Source organism: Oncorhynchus nerka, unplaced genomic scaffold (genome assembly GCF_034236695.1).
Source record: "Oncorhynchus nerka isolate Pitt River unplaced genomic scaffold, Oner_Uvic_2.0 unplaced_scaffold_1009, whole genome shotgun sequence".
NCBI lineage: Eukaryota > Metazoa > Chordata > Actinopteri > Salmoniformes > Salmonidae > Oncorhynchus > Oncorhynchus nerka.
Window position 1 is genome coordinate 126,475 of NW_027040292.1, and position 20,671 is coordinate 147,145.

Consider the following 20,671-nt stretch of genomic DNA (forward strand, 5'->3'; position numbering starts at 1 on the left):
GAGCATAGAAGTGATTTAGCTCGTCTGGTAGGCTCGTGTCACTGGGCGGCTCTGCTTCCCTTTATAGTCTGTAATAGTTTGCCCTGCCACATAAGGCGAGCTTCGGAGCCGGTGTAGTAAAGAAATAAAAGCTGCATTTTTTAAAATATTTTTTGTACCTTTATTAAACCAGGCAAGTCAGTTAAGAACACATTCTTATTTTCAATGACGGCCTGGGAACAGTGGGTTAACTGCCTGTTCAGGGGCAGAACAACAGATTTGTACCTTGTCAGCTCGGGGGTTTGAACTCGCAACCTTCCGGTTACTAGTCCAACGCTCTAACCACTAGGCTACGCTCACTCTCTCTACTATTATTCTGACATTTCACATTCTTAAAATAAAAATGGTGATCCTAACTGACCTAAAACAAAGACTTTTTACTCAGATTAAATGTCAGGAATTGTGAAAAAACTGAGTTTAAATGTATTTGGCTAAGGTGTGTGTAAACTTCCCACTTCTCTGTGCCACATGGCATTTCTTCTTAGAGGGAACATTGTCCACGAGTGTCATTGTGTCCAAGACCTTTCGAAATGTTTGAACGGTTCTTGATGTAATGTGATTCGTGGATTAAAAATAAAAAGTATTTAAAATGTATGCGTCTCACCATGTAAGACTCCAGACAGGACACCAGCTGTCTAACACAGGGCTCCAGACAGTTCTGATTCCTCTTGACCTTCTGCAGTGACGTGTCTGTCAGGATCTACACAGAGGAGATACAACTGTGAGGAGAGAGAGACAGACACACACACACACACACACACGATAGAGACGCACGCACACGCGCACACACAGAGACACACACACCTTCTGTATCTTGGTCCTCATGGCTGTGGGGATGGTGGTAGGGTACACACACACACACACACACACACACACACACCTTCTGTATCTTGGTCCTCATGGCTGTGGGGATGGTGGTAGGGTACACACACACACACACACACACACACACACACACACACACACACACACCTTCTGTATCTTGGTCCTCATGGCTGTGGGGATGGTGGTAGGACACACACACACACACATACCTTCTGTATCTTGGTCCTCATGGCTGTGGGGATGGTGGTAGGGGACACACACACACACACACACACACACATACCTTCTGTATCTTGGTCCTCATGGCTGTGGGGATGGTGGTAGGACACACACACACACACACACACACACACACACACACACACACACACACACACACACCTTCTGTATCTTGGTCGTCATGGCTGTGGGGATGGTGGTAGGGGACACACACACACACACGGTCACCTTCTGTATCTTGGTCCTCATGGTTGTGGGGATGGTGGTAGGACACACACACACACACACACAGTCACCTTCTGTATCTTGGTCCTCATGGCTGTGGGGATGGTGGTAGGACACACACACACACACACACACACACACACACACACACAGTCACCTTCTGTATCTTGGTCCTCATGGCTGTGGGGATGGTGGTAGGACACACACACACACAGTCACCTTCTGTATCTTGGTCCTCATGGCTGTGGGGATGGTGGTAGGGGAGATGAACTGGAAGGATGGAGCTGCGTTGTTGGGGTAGTGGGAAGGGAACTTCACCACCAGGTGGACCTGGTTGGTCCCGAACACGGCTGACACCACACAGCTACGATTCACCGCATCCATCTGGAGACCCGAACAATCACACCACAGAACCACATTGGTACCAAGGAGAACAATCACACCACAGAACCACATTGGTACCAAGGAGAACAATCACACCACAGAACCACATTGGTACCAAGGAGAACAATCACACCACAGAACCACATTGGTACCAAGGAGAACAATCACACCACAGAACCGCATTGGTACCAAGGAGAACAATCACACCACAGAACCACATTGGTACCATGGAGAACAATCACACCACAGAACCACATTGGTACCAAGGAGAACAATCACACCACAGAACCACATTGGTACCAAGGAGAACAATCACACCACAGAACCACATTGGTACCATGGAGAACAATCACACCACAGAACCACATTGGTACTATGTAGAACAATCACACCACAGAACCACATTGGTACCAAGGAGAACAATCACACCACAGAACCACATTGGTACCAAGGAGAACAATCACACCACAGAACCGCATTGGTACCAAGGACAACAATCACACCACAGAACCACATTGGTACTATGGAGAACAATCACACCACAGAACCACATTGGTACCAAGGAGAACAATCACACCACAGAACCGCATTGGTACCAAGGAGAACAATCACACCACAGAACCACATTGGTACCAAGGAGAACAATCACACCACAGAACCACATTGGTACCAAGGAGAACAATCACACCACAGAACCACATTGGTACCAAGGAGAACAATCACACCACAGAACCACATTGGTACCAAGGAGAACAATCACACCACAGAACCGCATTGGTACCAAGGAGAACAATCACACCACAGAACCACATTGGTACCAAGGAGAACAATCACACCAGAGAAACGCATTGGTTTTACGTAGAACAATCACACCACAGAACCACATTGGTACTATGTAGAACAATCACACCACAGAACCACATTGGTACAATGTAGAACAATCACACCACAGAACCACATTGGTACCAAGGAGAACAATCACACCACAGAACCACATTGGTTTTACGTAGAACAATCACACCACAGAACCACATTGGTACTATGTAGAACAATCACACCACAGAACCACATTGGTTTTACGTAGAACAATCACACCACAGAACCACATTGGTACTATGTAGAACATATGGGAAGCAGGAAACATGTCGGGACACAAAGTGACACTGTGTCAGAGTTCTGGAGATGTAGTTCTGTTGACCAGACCATAATAAAGGGAGATGTAGTTCTGTTGAACAGACCATAATAAAGCGAGATGTAGTTCTATAGAACAGACCACCATAATAAAGGGAGATGTAGTTCTATAGAACAGACCACCATAATAAAGGGAGATGTAGTTCTATAGAACAGACCATAATAAAGGGAGATGTAGTTCTATTGAACAGACCATAATAAAGGGAGATGTAGTTCTATTGAACAGACCATAATAAAGGGAGATGTAGTTCTATTGAACAGACCATAATAAAGGGAGATGTAGTTCTATTGAACAGACCATAATAAAGCGAGATGTAGTTATGTTGAACAGACCATAATAAAGGGAGATGTAGTTCTATAGAACAGACCATAATAAAGGGAGATGTAGTTATGTTGAACAGACCATAATAAAGGGAGATGTAGTTCTATTGAACAGACCATAATAAAGGGAGATGTAGTTCTATTGAACAGACCATAATAATAAAGGGAGATGTAGTTCTATAGAACAGACCATAATAAAGGGAGATGTAGTTATGTTGAACAGACCATAATAAAGGGAGATGTAGTTCTATAGAACAGACCATAATAAAGGGAGATGTAGTTCTATTGAACAGACCATAATAAAGGGAGATGTAGTTCTATTGAACAGACCATAATAAAGGGAGATGTAGTTCTATTGAACAGACCATAATAAAGGGAGATGTAGTTCTATTGAACAGACCATAATAAAGCGAGATGTAGTTATGTTGAACAGACCATAATAAAGGGAGATGTAGTTCTATAGAACAGACCATAATAAAGGGAGATGTAGTTATGTTGAACAGACCATAATAAAGGGAGATGTAGTTCTATTGAACAGACCATAATAAAGGGAGATGTAGTTCTATTGAACAGACCATAATAATAAAGGGAGATGTAGTTCTATAGAACAGACCATAATAAAGGGAGATGTAGTTATGTTGAACAGACCATAATAAAGGGAGATGTAGTTCTATTGGACAGACCATAATAAAGGGAGATGTAGTTCTATTGAACAGACCATAATAAAGGGAGATGTAGTTATGTTGAACAGACCATAATAAAGGGAGATGTAGTTATGTTGAACAGACCACCATAATAAAGGGAGATGTAGTTCTGTTGAACAGACCATAATGAAGGGAGATGTAGTTCTATAGACCAGACCATAATAAAGGGAGATGTAGTTCTATTGGACAGACCATAATAAAGGGAGATGTAGTTCTATTGAACAGACCACCATAATAAAGGGAGATGTAGTTCTATTGACCAGACCATAATAAAGGGAGATGTAGTTCTATAGACCAGACCATAATAAAGGGAGATGTAGTTCTATAGACCAGACCATAATAAAGGGAGATGTAGTTCTATTGGACAGACCATAATAAAGGGAGATGTAGTTCTATTGGACAGACCATAATAAAGGGAGATGTAGTTCTATAGACCAGACCATAATAAAGGGAGATGTAGTTCTATTGGACAGACCATAATAAAGGGAGATGTAGTTCTATTGAACAGACCATAATAAAGGGAGATGTAGTTCTGTTGAACAGACCATAATAAAGGGAGATGTAGTTCTGTTGAACAGACCACCATAATAAAGGGAGATGTAGTTCTATTGAACAGACCATAATAAAGGGAGATGTAGTTATGTTGAACAGACCATAATAAAGGGAGATGTAGTTATGTTGAACAGACCATAATAAAGGGAGATGTAGTTCTATAGACCAGACCATAATAAAGGGAGATGTAGTTCTATTGGACAGACCATAATAAAGCCATTGTAACGGTATGAAGGGAGTAGGGGTCCGTCTAGCTACACTGTCATAAAGCCTACATAACAAAGTCATTAGATGTCGTTAGGAGTCATAACCCATTTTAAATAATTGACATAGCATATGTCATTATGAGTTATAAATTCTCTCTTTCTCTCTCTCGGAGGACCTGAGCCCTAGGACCATGTCCCAGGACTACCTGACATGATGACTCCTTGCTGTTCCCAGTCCACCTGACTGTGCTGCTGCTCCAGTTTCAACTGACCTGAGCCCTAGGACCGTGCCCCAGGACTACCTGACATGATGACTCCTTGCTGTCCCCAGTCCACCTGACTGTGCTGCTGCTCCAGTTTCAACTGTTCTGCCTTATTATTATTCGACCATGCTGGTCATTTATGAACATTTGAACATCTTGGTCATGTTCTGTTATAATCTCCACCCGGCACAGCCAGAAGAGGACCGGCCACCCCACATAGCCTGGTTCCTCTCTAGGTTTCTTCCTAGGTTTTGGCCTTTCTAGGGAGTTTTTCCTAGCCACCGTGCTTCTACACCTTCATTGCTTGCTGTTTGGGGTTTTAGGCTGGGTTTCTGTACAGCACTTTGAGATATCAGCTGATGTACGAAGGGCTATATAAATACATTTGATTTGATTTGATAAGACTATCATAGGAAACGTCATTAGGAGTTATAAGCTCACCTCCACGTTGACGTTTCTGATCTGCAGGTTGACCAGAGAGAACTCCTGTTGCAGTGTCTGGGGCAGAGCAGAAGAGTCATGTCTACCACCGGAGGTCAGAGCACCAGCCTGGTCTGTGAGTGAGTGAGAAAGTGAGAGAGTTGGTGTGAGAGAGAGAGAGAGAGAGAGTTGGTGTGAGAGAGAGAGAGAGAGAGAGAGAGAGAGAGAGAGAGAGATGGTGTGAGAGAGAGTTGGTGAGAGAGAGAGAGAGACAACACTCACTCCTCTGTTCTACTGTAGTCAGGTCTATACATTCCTCTGTAGTCAGGTCTATACATTCCTCTGTTCTACTGTAGTCAGGTCTATACATTCCTCTGTTCTACTGTAGTCAGGTCTATACATTCCTCTGTTCTACTGTAGTCAGGTCTATACATTCCTCTGTTCTACTGTAGTCAGGTCTATACATTCCTCTGTAGTCAGGTCTATACATTCCTCTGTAGTCAGGTCTATACATTCCTCTGTAGTCAGGTCTATACATTCCTCTGTTCTACTGTAGTCAGGTCTATACATTCCTCTGTTCTACTGTAGTCAGGTCTATACATTCCTCTGTTCTACTGTAGTCAGGTCTATACATTCCTCTGTAGTCAGGTCTATACATTCCTCTGTTCTACTGTAGTCAGGTCTATACATTCCTCTGTTCTACTGTAGTCAGGTCTATACATTCCTCTGTTCTACTGTAGTCAGGTCTATACATTCCTCTGTTCTACTGTAGTCAGGTCTATACATTCCTCTGTAGTCAGGTCTATACATTCCTCTGTTCTACTGTAGTCAGGTCTATACATTCCTCTGTTCTACTGTAGTCAGGTCTATACATTCCTCTGTTCTACTGTAGTCAGGTCTATACATTCCTCTGTTCTACTGTAGTCAGGTCTATACATTCCTCTGTTCTACTGTAGTCAGGTCTATACATTCCTCTGTAGTCAGGTCTATACATTCCTCTGTTCTACTGTAGTCAGGTCTATACATTCCTCTGTTCTACTGTAGTCAGGTCTATACATTCCTCTGTTCTACTGTAGTCAGGTCTATACATTCCTCTGTAGTCAGGTCTATACATTCCTCTGTTCTACTGTAGTCAGGTCTATACATTCCTCTGTTCTACTGTAGTCAGGTCTATACATTCCTCTGTAGTCAGGTCTATACATTCCTCTGTTCTACTGTAGTCAGGTCTATACATTCCTCTGTTCTACTGTAGTCAGGTCTATACATTCCTCTGTTCTACTGTAGTCAGGTCTATACATTCCTCTGTTCTACTGTAGTCAGGTCTATACATTCCTCTGTTCTACTGTAGTCAGGTCTATACATTCCTCTGTAGTCAGGTCTATACATTCCTCTGTTCTACTGTAGTCAGGTCTATACATTCCTCTGTTCTACTGTAGTCAGGTCTATACATTCCTCTGTAGTCAGGTCTATACATTCCTCTGTTCTACTGTAGTCAGGTCTATACATTCCTCTGTAGTCAGGTCTATACATTCCTCTGTTCTACTGTAGTCAGGTCTATACATTCCTCTGTTCTACTATAGTCAGGTCTATACATTCCTCTGTTCTACTGTAGTCAGGTCTATACATTCCTCTGTTCTACTGTAGTCAGGTCTATACATTCCTCTGTTCTACTGTAGTCAGGTCTATACATTCCTCTGTTCTACTGTAGTCAGGTCTATACATTCCTCTGTAGTCAGGTCTATACATTCCTCTGTTCTACTGTAGTCAGGTCTATACATTCCTCTGTTCTACTGTAGTCAGGTCTATACATTCCTCTGTTCTACTGTAGTCAGGTCTATACATTCCTCTGTTCTACTGTAGTCAGGTCTATACATTCCTCTGTTCTACTGTAGTCAGGTCTATACATTCCTCTGTTCTACTGTAGTCAGGTCTATACATTCCTCTGTTCTACTGTAGTCAGGTCTATACATTCCTCTGTTCTACTGTAGTCAGGTCTATACATTCCTCTGTTCTACTGTAGTCAGGTCTATACATTCCTCTGTAGTCAGGTCTATACATTCCTCTGTTCTACTGTAGTCAGGTCTATACATTCCTCTGTTCTACTGTAGTCAGGTCTATACATTCCTCTGTTCTACTGTAGTCAGGTCTATACATTCCTCTGTTCTACTGTAGTCAGGTCTATACATTCCTCTGTTCTACTGTAGTCAGGTCTGTACATTCCTCTGTTCTACTGTAGTCAGGTCTATACATTCCTCTGTTCTACTGTAGTCAGGTCTATACATTCCTCTGTAGTCAGGTCTATACATTCCTCTGTTCTACTGTAGTCAGGTCTATACATTCCTCTGTTCTACTGTAGTCAGGTCTATACATTCCTCTGTTCTACTGTAGTCAGGTCTATACATTCCTCTGTTCTACTGTAGTCAGGTCTATACATTCCTCTGTAGTCAGTCTATACATTCCTCTGTTCTACTGTAGTCTATACATTCCTCTGTTCTACTGTAGTCAGGTCTATACATTCCTCTGTTCTACTGTAGTCAGGTCTATACATTCCTCTGTTCTACTGTAGCGCCGTCATAATTTAACCTCCAAGTTCCCCAGTTGTCTTGAAAGCACCATTAGGTTCATCGTTTAGCTAGCTAGCATGTCTAAACCAAAGACCACTTCGCCAGATGATCACATGACCCATCGTGTTAGCCAGGCGGGCGTTGATTACCTTGCAGGTGTTCGGCTGGCAGGCCACAGCTGTGTATGGTGGGTTCAGGGTCCTGAGAGGGAAGGCTCTTCTCTGACTCGGTAGTTAGGCTGATCCCCTCTATCGGATCCTCTACCAGGTCGTTGGCACACAGCTACACAGGGAGAACATACATTTAACATGGAGTTAACATGAAGTGAGTCCCAAATGACACCCAGTTCCTAAATACCGCACCACTTCTGACCAGGGACCCATAGAGATTTTAATAGAATATTGGATTTGACAGATTCCACACCTTCTGTAGCTGTGGATCCAGCCTCCATATTCTCAGAGTCTGGTCTCTGGACAAAGTCACCATCTGGTACTCCTTAGAAGCTAGTAGGAGACAACGAGACAGGAGAATCAGAGGACTGAACTCTATGGACAATGAGACAACGAGACAGGAGAATCAGAGGACTGAACTCTATGGAGAATGAGACAACGAGACAGGGAGAATCAGAGGACTGAACTCTATGGAGAATGAGACAACGAGACAGGGAGAATCAGAGGACTGAACTATATGGACAATGAGACAACGAGACAAGGAGAATCAGAGGACTGAACTCTATGGGCAATGAGACAACGAGACAGGGAGAATCAGAGGACTGAACTCTATGGAGAATGAGACAACGAGACAGGGAGAATCAGAGGACTGAACTCTATGGAGAATGAGACAACGAGACAGGGAGAATCAGAGGACTGAACTCTATGGAGAATGAGACAACGAGACAGGAGACTCAGAGGACTGAACTCTATGGAGAAGGAGACAACGAGACAGGGAGAATCAGAGGACTGAACTCTATGGAGGAAGAGACAACGAGACAGGAGACTCAGAGGACTGAACTCTATGGAGAATGAGACAACGAGACAGGGAGAATCAGAGGACTGAACTCTATGGAGAATGAGACAACGAGACAGGAGACTCAGAGGACTGAACTCTATGGACAATGAGACAACGAGACAGGAGAATCAGAGGACTTAACTCTATATATATATTACCCAGGCTGGTAGAGGTATAATACCCAGGCTGGTAGAGGTATAATACCCAGGCTGGTAGAGGTATATTACCCAGGCTGGTAGAGGTATAATACCCAGGCTGGTAGAGGTATATTACCCAGACACCCAGGCTGGTAGAGGTATATTACCCAGGCTGGTAGAGGTATATTACCCAGGCTGGTAGAGGTATATTACCCAGGCTGGTAGAGTTATATTACTCAGGCTGGTAGAGGTATATTACCCAGGCTGGTAGAGGTATATTACCCAGGCTGGTAGAGGTATATTACCCAGGCTGGTAGAGGTATATTACTCAGGCTGGTAGAGTTATATTACCCAGGCTGGTAGAGGTATATTACCCAGGCTGGTAGAGGTATATTACCCAGGCTGGTAGAGGTATATTACCCAGCCACCCAGGCTGGTAGAGGTATATTACCCAGGCTGGTAGAGGTATATTACCCAGGCTGGTAGAGGTATATTACCCAGGCTGGTAGAGTTATAATACTCAGGCTGGTAGAGGTATATTACCCAGGCTGGTAGAGGTATATTACCCAGGCTGGTAGAGGTATATTACCCAGGCTGGTAGAGGTATATTACCCAGGCTGGTAGAGGTATATTACTCAGGCTGGTAGAGTTATATTAGCCAGGCTGGTAGAGGTATATTACCCAGGCTGGTAGAGGTATATTACCCAGGCTGGTAGAGGTATATTACCCAGCCACCCAGGCTGGTAGAGGTATATTACCCAGGCTGGTAGAGGTATATTACCCAGGCTGGTAGAGGTATATTACCCAGCCACCCAGGCTGGTAGAGGTATATTACCCAGGCTGGTAGAGGTATATATTACCCAGGCTGGTAGAGGTATATTACCCAGGCTGGTAGAGGTATATTACCCAGCTACCCAGGCTGGTAGAGGTATATTACCCAGGCTGGTAGAGGTATATTACCCAGGCTGGTAGAGTTATATTACCCAGGCTGGTAGAGGTATATTACCCAGGCTGGTAGAGGTATATTACCCAGGCTGGTAGAGGTATATTACCCAGGCTGGTAGAGTTATATTACCCAACCACCCAGGCTGGTAGAGTTATATTACCCAGGCTGGTAGAGTTATATTACCCAACCACCCAGGCTGGTAGAGGTATATTACCCAACCACCCAGGCTGGTAGAGGTATATTACCCAACCACCCAGGCTGGTAGAGGTATATTACCCAGGCTGGTAGAGTTATATTACCCAACCACCCAGGCTGGTAGAGTTATATTACCCAGGCTGGTAGAGTTATATTACCCAACCACCCAGGCTGGTAGAGGTATATTACCCAACCACCCAGGCTGGTAGAGGTATATTACCCAACCACCCAGGATGGTAGAGGTATATTACCCAGGCTGGTAGAGGTATATTACCCAGGCTGGTAGAGGTATATTACCCAGCCACCCAGGCTGGTAGAGTTATATTACCCAGGCTGGTAGAGGTATATTACCCAGGCTGGTAGAGGTATATTACCCAGCCACCCAGGCTGGTAGAGGTATATTACCCAGGCTGGTAGAGTTATATTACCCAGGCTGGTAGAGGTATATTACCCAGGCTGGTAGAGGTATATTACCCGGCTGGTAGAGGTATATTACCCAAACTGGTAGAGTTATATTACCCAACCACCCAGGCTGGTAGAGTTATATTACCCAACCACCCAGGCTGGTAGAGGTATATTACCCAACCACCCAGGCTGGTAGAGGTATATTACCCAACCACCCAGGCTGGTAGAGGTATATTACCCAGGCTGGTAGAGGTATATTACCCAGGCTGGTAGAGGTATATTACCCAGGCTGGTAGAGGTATATTACCCAGACTGGTAGAGGTATATTACCCAGCAACCTAGGCTGGTAGAGTTATATTACCCAACCACCCAGGCTGGTAGAGGTATATTACCCAGGCTGGTAGAGGTATATTACCCAGGCTGGTAGAGGTATATTACCCAGGCTGGTAGAGGTATATTACCCAGGCTGGTAGAGGTATATTACCCAGGCTGGTAGAGGTATATTACCCAGGCTGGTAGAGTTATATTACCCAGGCTGGTAGAGGTATATTATCCAGGCTGGTAGAGGTGTATTACCCAGCCACCCAGGCTGGTAGAGGTATATTACCCAGGCTGGTAGAGGTATATTACCCAGGCTGGTAGATGTATATTACCCAGGCTGGTAGAGGTATATTACCCAGGCTGGTAGAGTTATATTACCCAGCCACCCAGGCTGGTAGATGTATATATTACCCAGCCACCCAGGCTGGTAGAGGTATATTACCCAGCCACCCAGGCAGGTAGAGGTATATTACCCAGCCACCCAGGCAGGTAGAGGTGTATTACCCAGCCACCCAGGCAGGTAGAGGTATATTACCCAGCCAACCAGGCTGGTAGAGTTATATTACCCAACCACCCAGGCTGGTAGAGGTATATTACCCAGCCACCCAGGCTGGTAGAGGTATATTACCCAGCAACCTAGGCTGGTAGAGGTATATTACCCAGCCAGGTAGAGGTATATTACCCAGCCACCCAGGCTGGTAGAGTTATATTACCCAGGCTGGTAGAGGTATATTACCCAGCCACCCAGGCAGGTAGAGGTATATTACCCAGCCAGGTAGAGGTATATTACCCAGCCACCCAGGCTGGTAGAGTTATATTACCCAACCACCCAGGCTGGTAGAGGTATATTACCCAGCCACCCAGGCTGGTAGAGGTATATTACCCAGCAACCTAGGCTGGTAGAGTTATATTACCCAACCACCCAGGCTGGTAGAGGTATATTACCCAGGCTGGTAGAGGTATATTACCCAGGCTGGTAGAGGTATATTACCCAGGCTGGTAGAGTTATATTACCCAGCCACCCAGGCTGGTAGAGGTATATATTACCCAGCCACCCAGGCTGGTAGAGGTATATATTACCCAGCCACCCAGGCTGGTAGAGGTATATTACCCAGCCACCCAGGCAGGTAGAGGTATATTACCCAGCCACCCAGGCAGGTAGAGGTATATTACCCAGCCACCCAGGCAGGTAGAGGTATATTACCCAGCCACCCAGGCAGGTAGAGGTATATTACCCAGCCACCCAGGCAGGTAGAGGTATATTACCCAGCCACCCAGGCTGGTAGAGTTATATTACCCAACCACCCAGGCTGGTAGAGGTATATTACCCAGCCACCCAGGCTGGTAGAGGTATATTACCCAGCAACCTAGGCTGGGAGAGTTATATTACCCAACCACCCAGGCTGGTAGAGGTATATTACCCAGGCTGGTAGAGGTATATTACCCAGGCTGGTAGAGGTATATTACCCAGGCTGGTAGAGGTATATTACCCAGGCTGGTAGAGGTATATTACCCAGGCTGGTAGAGTTATATTACCCAGGCTGGTAGAGGTATATTACCCAGGCTGGTAGAGGTATATTACCCAGCCACCCAGGCTGGTAGAGGTATATTACCCAGGCTGGTAGAGGTATATTACCCAGGCTGGTAGAGGTATATTACCCAGGCTGGTAGAGTTATATTACCCAGCCACCCAGGCTGGTAGAGGTATATATTACCCAGCCACCCAGGCTGGTAGAGGTATATTACCCAGCCACCCAGGCAGGTAGAGGTATATTACCCAGCCACCCAGGCTGGTAGAGGTATATTACCCAGGCTGGTAGAGGTATATTACCCAGGCTGGTAGAGGTATATTACCCAGGCTGGTAGAGGTATATTACCCAGGCTGGTAGAGTTATATTACCCAGGCTGGTAGAGGTATATTACCCAGGCTGGTAGAGGTATATTACCCAGCCACCCAGGCTGGTAGAGGTATATTACCCAGGCTGGTAGAGGTATATTACCCAGGCTGGTAGAGGTATATTACCCAGGCTGGTAGAGTTATATTACCCAGCCACCCAGGCTGGTAGAGGTATATATTACCCAGCCACCCAGGCTGGTAGAGGTATATTACCCAGCCACCCAGGCAGGTAGAGGTATATTACCCAGCCACCCAGGCAGGTAGAGGTATATTACCCAGCCACCCAGGCAGGTAGAGGTATATTACCCAGCCAACCAGGCTGGTAGAGTTATATTACCCAACCACCCAGGCTGGTAGAGGTATATTACCCAGCCACCCAGGCTGGTAGAGGTATATTACCCAGCAACCTAGGCTGGTAGAGTTATATTACCCAACCACCCAGGCTGGTAGAGGTATATTACCCAGGCTGGTAGAGGTATATTACCCAGCCACCCAGGCAGGTAGAGGTATATTACCCAGCCACCCAGGCAGGTAGAGGTATATTACCCAGCCACCCAGGCTGGTAGAGGTATATTACCCAGCCACCCAGGCTGGTAGAGGTATAATACCCAACCACCCAGGCTGGTAGAGGTATAATACCCAAACACCCAGGCTGGTAGAGGTATATTACCCAGGCTGGTAGAGGTATATTACCCAGCCACCCAGGCTGGTAGAGGTATATTACCCAGGCTGGTAGAGGTATATTACCCAGCCACCCAGGCTGGTAGAGGTATATTACCCAGGCTGGTAGAGGTATATTACCCAGGCTGGTAGAGGTATATTACCCAGACTGGTAGAGGTATATTACCCAGGGTGGTAGAGGTATATTACCCAGGCTGGTAGAGGTATATTACCCAGGCTGGTAGAGGTATATTACCCAGGCTGGTAGAGGTATATTACCCAGGCTGGTAGAGGTATATTACCCAGGCTGGTAGAGGTATATTACCCAGCCACCCAGGCTGGTAGAGGTATATTACCCAGGCTGGTAGAGGTATATTACCCAGGCTGGTAGAGGTATATTACCCAGACTGGTAGAGGTATATTACCCAGCCACCCAGGCTGGTAGAGTTATATTACCCAACCACCCAGGCTGGTAGAGGTATATTAACCAGGCTGGTAGAGGTATATTACCCAGCCACCCAGGCTGGTAGAGGTATAATACCCAGGCTGGTAGAGGTATATTACCCAGCCTCCCAGGCTGGTAGAGGTATATTACCCAGGCTGGTAGAGGTATATTACCCAGGCTGGTAGAGGTATATTACCCAGCCACCCAGGCTGGTAGAGGTATATTACCCAGCCACCCAGGCTGGTAGAGGTATATTACCCAACCACCCAGGCTGGTAGAGTTATATTACCCAGGCTGGTAGAGGTATATTACCCAGGCTGGTAGAGGTATATTACCCAGGCTGGTAGAGGTATATTACCCAGACTGGTAGAGGTATATTACCCAGGCTGGTAGAGTTATATTACCCAGGCTGGTAGAGGTATATTACCCAGGCTGGTAGAGGTATATTACCCAGCCACCCAGGCTGGTAGAGGTATAATACCCAACCAACCAGGCTGGTAGAGGTATAATACCCAAACACCCAGGCTGGTAGAGGTATATTACCCAGGCTGGTAGAGGTATATTACCCAGCCACCCAGGCTGGTAGAGGTATATTACCCAGGCTGGTAGAGGTATATTACCCAGCCACCCAGGCTGGTAGAGGTATATTACCCAGGCTGGTAGAGGTATATTACCCAGGCTGGTAGAGATATATTACCCAGCCACCGAGGCTGGTAGAGGTATATTACCCAGCCACCCAGGCTGGTAGAGGTATAATACCCAACCACCCAGGCTGGTAGAGGTATAATACCCAACCACCCAGGCTGGTAGAGGTATATTACCCAGGCTGGTAGAGGTATATTACCCAGCCACCCAGGCTGGTAGAGGTATATTACCCAGGCTGGTAGAGGTATATTACCCAGCCACCCAGGCTGGTAGAGGTATATTACCCAGGCTGGTAGAGGTATATTACCCAGGCTGGTAGAGGTATATTACCCAACAACCCAGCCTGGTAGAGGTATATTACCCAGGCTGGTAGAGTTATATTACCCAGGCTGGTAGAGGTATATTACCCAGCCACCCAGGCTGGTAGAGGTATATTACCCAGGCTGGTAGAGGTATATTACCCAGGCTGGTAGAGGTATATTACCCAGGGTGGTAGAGGTATATTACCCAGGCTGGTAGTAGAGGTATATTACCCAAGCTGGTAGAGGTATATTACCCAGGCTGGTAGAGGTATATTACCCAGGCTGGTAGAGGTATATTACCCAGCCACCCAGGCTGGTAGAGGTATAATACCCAGGCTGGTAGAGGTATATTACCCAGGCTGGTAGAGGTATATTACCCAGGCTGGTAGAGGTATATTACCCAGACTGGTAGAGGTATATTACCCAGGCTGGTAGAGGTATATTACCCAGGCTGGTAGAGGTATATTACCCAGACTGGTAGAGGTATATTACCCAGGGTGGTAGAGGTATATTACCCAGGCTGGTAGAGGTATATTACCCAGGCTGGTAGAGGTATATTACCCAGGCTGGTAGAGGTATATTACCCAGGCTGGTAGAGGTATATTACCCAGGCTGGTAGAGGTATATTACCCAGCCACCCAGGCTGGTAGAGGTATATTACCCAGGCTGGTAGAGGTATATTACCCAGGCTGGTAGAGGTATATTACCCAGACTGGTAGAGGTATATTACCCAGCCACCCAGGCTGGTAGAGTTATATTACCCAACCACCCAGGCTGGTAGAGGTATATTAACCAGGCTGGTAGAGGTATATTACCCAGCCACCCAGGCTGGTAGAGGTATAATACCCAGGCTGGTAGAGGTATATTACCCAGCCTCCCAGGCTGGTAGAGGTATATTACCCAGGCTGGTAGAGGTATATTACCCAGGCTGGTAGAGGTATATTACCCAGCCACCCAGGCTGGTAGAGGTATATTACCCAGCCACCCAGGCTGGTAGAGGTATATTACCCAACCACCCAGGCTGGTAGAGTTATATTACCCAGGCTGGTAGAGGTATATTACCCAGGCTGGTAGAGGTATATTACCCAGGCTGGTAGAGGTATATTACCCAGGCTGGTAGAGGTATATTACCCAGACTGGTAGAGGTATATTACCCAGGCTGGTAGAGTTATATTACCCAGGCTGGTAGAGGTATATTACCCAGGCTGGTAGAGGTATATTACCCAGCCACCCAGGCTGGTAGAGGTATAATACCCAACCAACCAGGCTGGTAGAGGTATAATACCCAAACACCCAGGCTGGTAGAGGTATATTACCCAGGCTGGTAGAGGTATATTACCCAGCCACCCAGGCTGGTAGAGGTATATTACCCAGGCTGGTAGAGGTATATTACCCAGCCACCCAGGCTGGTAGAGGTATATTACCCAGGCTGGTAGAGGTATATTACCCAGGCTGGTAGAGGTATATTACCCAACAACCCAGCCTGGTAGAGGTATATTACCCAGGCTGGTAGAGTTATATTACCCAGGCTGGTAGAGGTATATTACCCAGCCACCCAGGCTGGTAGAGGTATATTACCCAGGCTGGTAGAGGTATATTACCCAGGCTGGTAGAGGTATATTACCCAGGGTGGTAGAGGTATATTACCCAGGCTGGTAGAGGTATATTACCCAAGCTGGTAGAGGTATATTACCCAGGCTGGTAGAGGTATATTACCCAGGCTGGTAGAGGTATATTACCCAGCCACCCAGGCTGGTAGAGGTATAATACCCAGGCTGGTAGAGGTATATTACCCAGGCTGGTAGAGGTATATTACCCAGGCTGGTAGAGGTATATTACCCAGACTGGTAGAGGTATATTACCCAGGCTGGTAGAGGTATATTACCCAGGCTGGTAGAGGTATATTACCCAGGCTGGTAGAGGTATATTGCCCAGACTGGTAGAGGTATATTACCCAGCCACCCAGGCTGGTAGAGTTATATTACCCAACCACCCAGGCTGGAAGAGGTATATTACCCAACCACCCAGGCTGGAAGAGGTATATTACCCAGGCTGGTAGAGGTATATTACCCAGCCACCCAGGCTGGTAGAGGTATATTACCCAGGCTGGTAGAGGTATATTACCCAGGCTGGTAGAGGTATATTACCCAACAACCCAGCCTGGTAGAGGTATATTACCCAGACTGGTAGAGGTATATTACCCAGCCACCCAGGCTGGTAGAGTTATATTACCCAACCACCCAGGCTGGTAGAGGTATATTAACCAGGCTGGTAGAGGTATATTACCCAGCCACCCAGGCTGGTAGAGGTATAATACCCAGGCTGGTAGAGGTATAATACCCAGGCTGGTAGAGGTATATTACCCAGCCTCCCAGGCTGGTAGAGGTATATTACCCAGGCTGGTAGAGGTATATTACCCAGGCTGGTAGAGGTATATTACCCAGGCTGGTAGAGGTATATTACCCAGCCACCCAGGCTGGTAGAGGTATATTACCCAGCCACCCAGGCTGGTAGAGGTATATTACCCAACCACCCAGGCTGGTAGAGTTATATTACCCAGGCTGGTAGAGGTATATTACCCAGGCTGGTAGAGGTATATTACCCAGGCTGGTAGAGGTATATTACCCAGGCTGGTAGAGGTATATTACCCAGGCTGGTAGAGGTATATTACCCAGACTGGTAGAGGTATATTACCCAGGCTGGTAGAGTTATATTACCCAGGCTGGTAGAGGTATATTACCCAGGCTGGTAGAGGTATATTACCCAGCCACCCAGTCTGGTAGAGGTATATTACCCAGCCACCCAGGCTGGTAGAGGTATAATACCCAACCACCCAGGCTGGTAGAGGTATAATACCCAAACACCCTGGCTGGTAGAGGTATATTACCCAGGCTGGTAGAGGTATATTACCCAGCCACCCAGGATGGTAGAGGTATATTACCCAGGATGGTAGAGGTATATTACCCAGCCACCCAGGCTGGTAGAGGTATATTACCCAGGCTGGTAGAGGTATATTACCCAGCCACCCAGGCTGGTAGAGGTATATTACCCAGCCACCCAGGCTGGTAGAGGTATAATACCCAACCACCCAGGCTGGTAGAGGTATAATACCCAACCACCCAGGCTGGTAGAGGTATATTACCCAGGCTGGTAGAGGTATATTACCCAGCCACCCAGGCTGGTAGAGGTATATTACCCAGGCTGGTAGAGGTATATTACCCAGCCACCCAGGCTGGTAGAGGTATATTACCCAGGCTGGTAGAGGTATATTACCCAGGCTGGTAGAGGTATATTACCCAGGGTGGTAGAGGTATATTACCCAGGCTGGTAGAGGTATATTACCCAAGCTGGTAGAGGTATATTACCCAGGCTGGTAGAGGTATATTACCCAGGCTGGTAGAGGTATATTACCCAGCCACCCAGGCTGGTAGAGGTATAATACCCAGGCTGGTAGAGGTATATTACCCAGGCTGGTAGAGGTATATTACCCAGGCTGGTAGAGGTATATTACCCAGGCTGGTAGAGGTATATTACCCAGGGTGGTAGAGGTATATTACCCAGGCTGGTAGAGGTATATTACCCAAGCTGGTAGAGGTATATTACCCAGGCTGGTAGAGGTATATTACCCAGGCTGGTAGAGGTATATTACCCAGCCACCCAGGCTGGTAGAGGTATAATACCCAGGCTGGTAGAGGTATATTACCCAGGCTGGTAGAGGTATATTACCCAGGCTGGTAGAGGTATATTACCCAGACTGGTAGAGGTATATTACCCAGGCTGGTAGAGGTATATTACCCAGGCTGGTAGAGGTATATTACCCAGACTGGTAGAGGTATATTACCCAGGGTGGTAGAGGTATATTACCCAGGCTGGTAGAGGTATATTACCCAGGCTGGTAGAGGTATATTACCCAGGCTGGTAGAGGTATATTACCCAGGCTGGTAGAGGTATATTACCCAGGCTGGTAGAGGTATATTACCCAGCCACCCAGGCTGGTAGAGGTATATTACCCAGGCTGGTAGAGGTATATTACCCAGGCTGGTAGAGGTATATTACCCAGACTGGTAGAGGTATATTACCCAGCCACCCAGGCTGGTAGAGTTATATTACCCAACCACCCAGGCTGGTAGAGGTATATTAACCAGGCTGGTAGAGGTATATTACCCAGCCACCCAGGCTGGTAGAGGTATAATACCCAGGCTGGTAGAGGTATATTACCCAGCCTCCCAGGCTGGTAGAGGTATATTACCCAGGCTGGTAGAGGTATATTACCCAGGCTGGTAGAGGTATATTACCCAGCCACCCAGGCTGGTAGAGGTATATTACCCAGCCACCCAGGCTGGTAGAGGTATATTACCCAACCACCCAGGCTGGTAGAGTTATATTACCCAGGCTGGTAGAGGTATATTACCCAGGCTGGTAGAGGTATATTACCCAGGCTGGTAGAGGTATATTACCCAGGCTGGTAGAGGTATATTACCCAGACTGGTAGAGGTATATTACCCAGGCTGGTAGAGTTATATTACCCAGGCTGGTAGAGGTATATTACCCAGGCTGGTAGAGGTATATTACCCAGCCACCCAGGCTGGTAGAGGTATAATACCCAACCAACCAGGCTGGTAGAGGTATAATACCCAAACACCCAGGCTGGTAGAGGTATATTACCCAGGCTGGTAGAGGTATATTACCCAGCCACCCAGGCTGGTAGAGGTATATTACCCAGGCTGGTAGAGGTATATTACCCAGCCACCCAGGCTGGTAGAGGTATATTACCCAGGCTGGTAGAGGTATATTACCCAGGCTGGTAGAGGTATATTACCCAACAACCCAGCCTGGTAGAGGTATATTACCCAGGCTGGTAGAGTTATATTACCCAGGCTGGTAGAGGTATATTACCCAGCCACCCAGGCTGGTAGAGGTATATTACCCAGGCTGGTAGAGGTATATTACCCAGGCTGGTAGAGGTATATTACCCAGGGTGGTAGAGGTATATTACCCAGGCTGGTAGAGGTATATTACCCAAGCTGGTAGAGGTATATTACCCAGGCTGGTAGAGGTATATTACCCAGGCTGGTAGAGGTATATTACCCAGCCACCCAGGCTGGTAGAGGTATAATACCCAGGCTGGTAGAGGTATATTACCCAGGCTGGTAGAGGTATATTACCCAGGCTGGTAGAGGTATATTACCCAGACTGGTAGAGGTATATTACCCAGGCTGGTAGAGGTATATTACCCAGGCTGGTAGAGGTATATTACCCAGGCTGGTAGAGGTATATTGCCCAGACTGGTAGAGGTATATTACCCAGCCACCCAGGCTGGTAGAGTTATATTACCCAACCACCCAGGCTGGAAGAGGTATATTACCCAACCACCCAGGCTGGAAGAGGTATATTACCCAGGCTGGTAGAGGTATATTACCCAGCCACCCAGGCTGGTAGAGGTATATTACCCAGGCTGGTAGAGGTATATTACCCAGGCTGGTAGAGGTATATTACCCAACAACCCAGCCTGGTAGAGGTATATTACCCAGACTGGTAGAGGTATATTACCCAGCCACCCAGGCTGGTAGAGTTATATTACCCAACCACCCAGGCTGGTAGAGGTATATTAACCAGGCTGGTAGAGGTATATTACCCAGCCACCCAGGCTGGTAGAGGTATAATACCCAGGCTGGTAGAGGTATAATACCCAGGCTGGTAGAGGTATATTACCCAGCCTCCCAGGCTGGTAGAGGTATATTACCCAGGCTGGTAGAGGTATATTACCCAGGCTGGTAGAGGTATATTACCCAGGCTG

The 20,671-nt window shown here is 46.7% G+C and overlaps 1 protein-coding gene across 1 annotated transcript in view; it reads right to left on the minus strand.

Annotated features, from left to right (window-relative positions):
* Positions 1-208: 208 nt before the first annotated feature.
* LOC135570264 (GATOR2 complex protein WDR59-like) overlaps positions 209-20,671 on the minus strand; it is a gene marked incomplete at its 5' end in the record, with an annotated part of 39,247 nt that continues 18,784 nt past the window's right edge. Inside the window, 5 exons of the mRNA XM_065016383.1 lie at positions 209-739; positions 1,528-1,692; positions 5,371-5,483; positions 8,063-8,195; positions 8,337-8,416. Of these exons, the coding sequence (XP_064872455.1) occupies positions 521-739; positions 1,528-1,692; positions 5,371-5,483; positions 8,063-8,195; positions 8,337-8,416 (710 nt within the window). The remainder of the gene's footprint in view (positions 740-1,527; positions 1,693-5,370; positions 5,484-8,062; positions 8,196-8,336; positions 8,417-20,671) is intronic.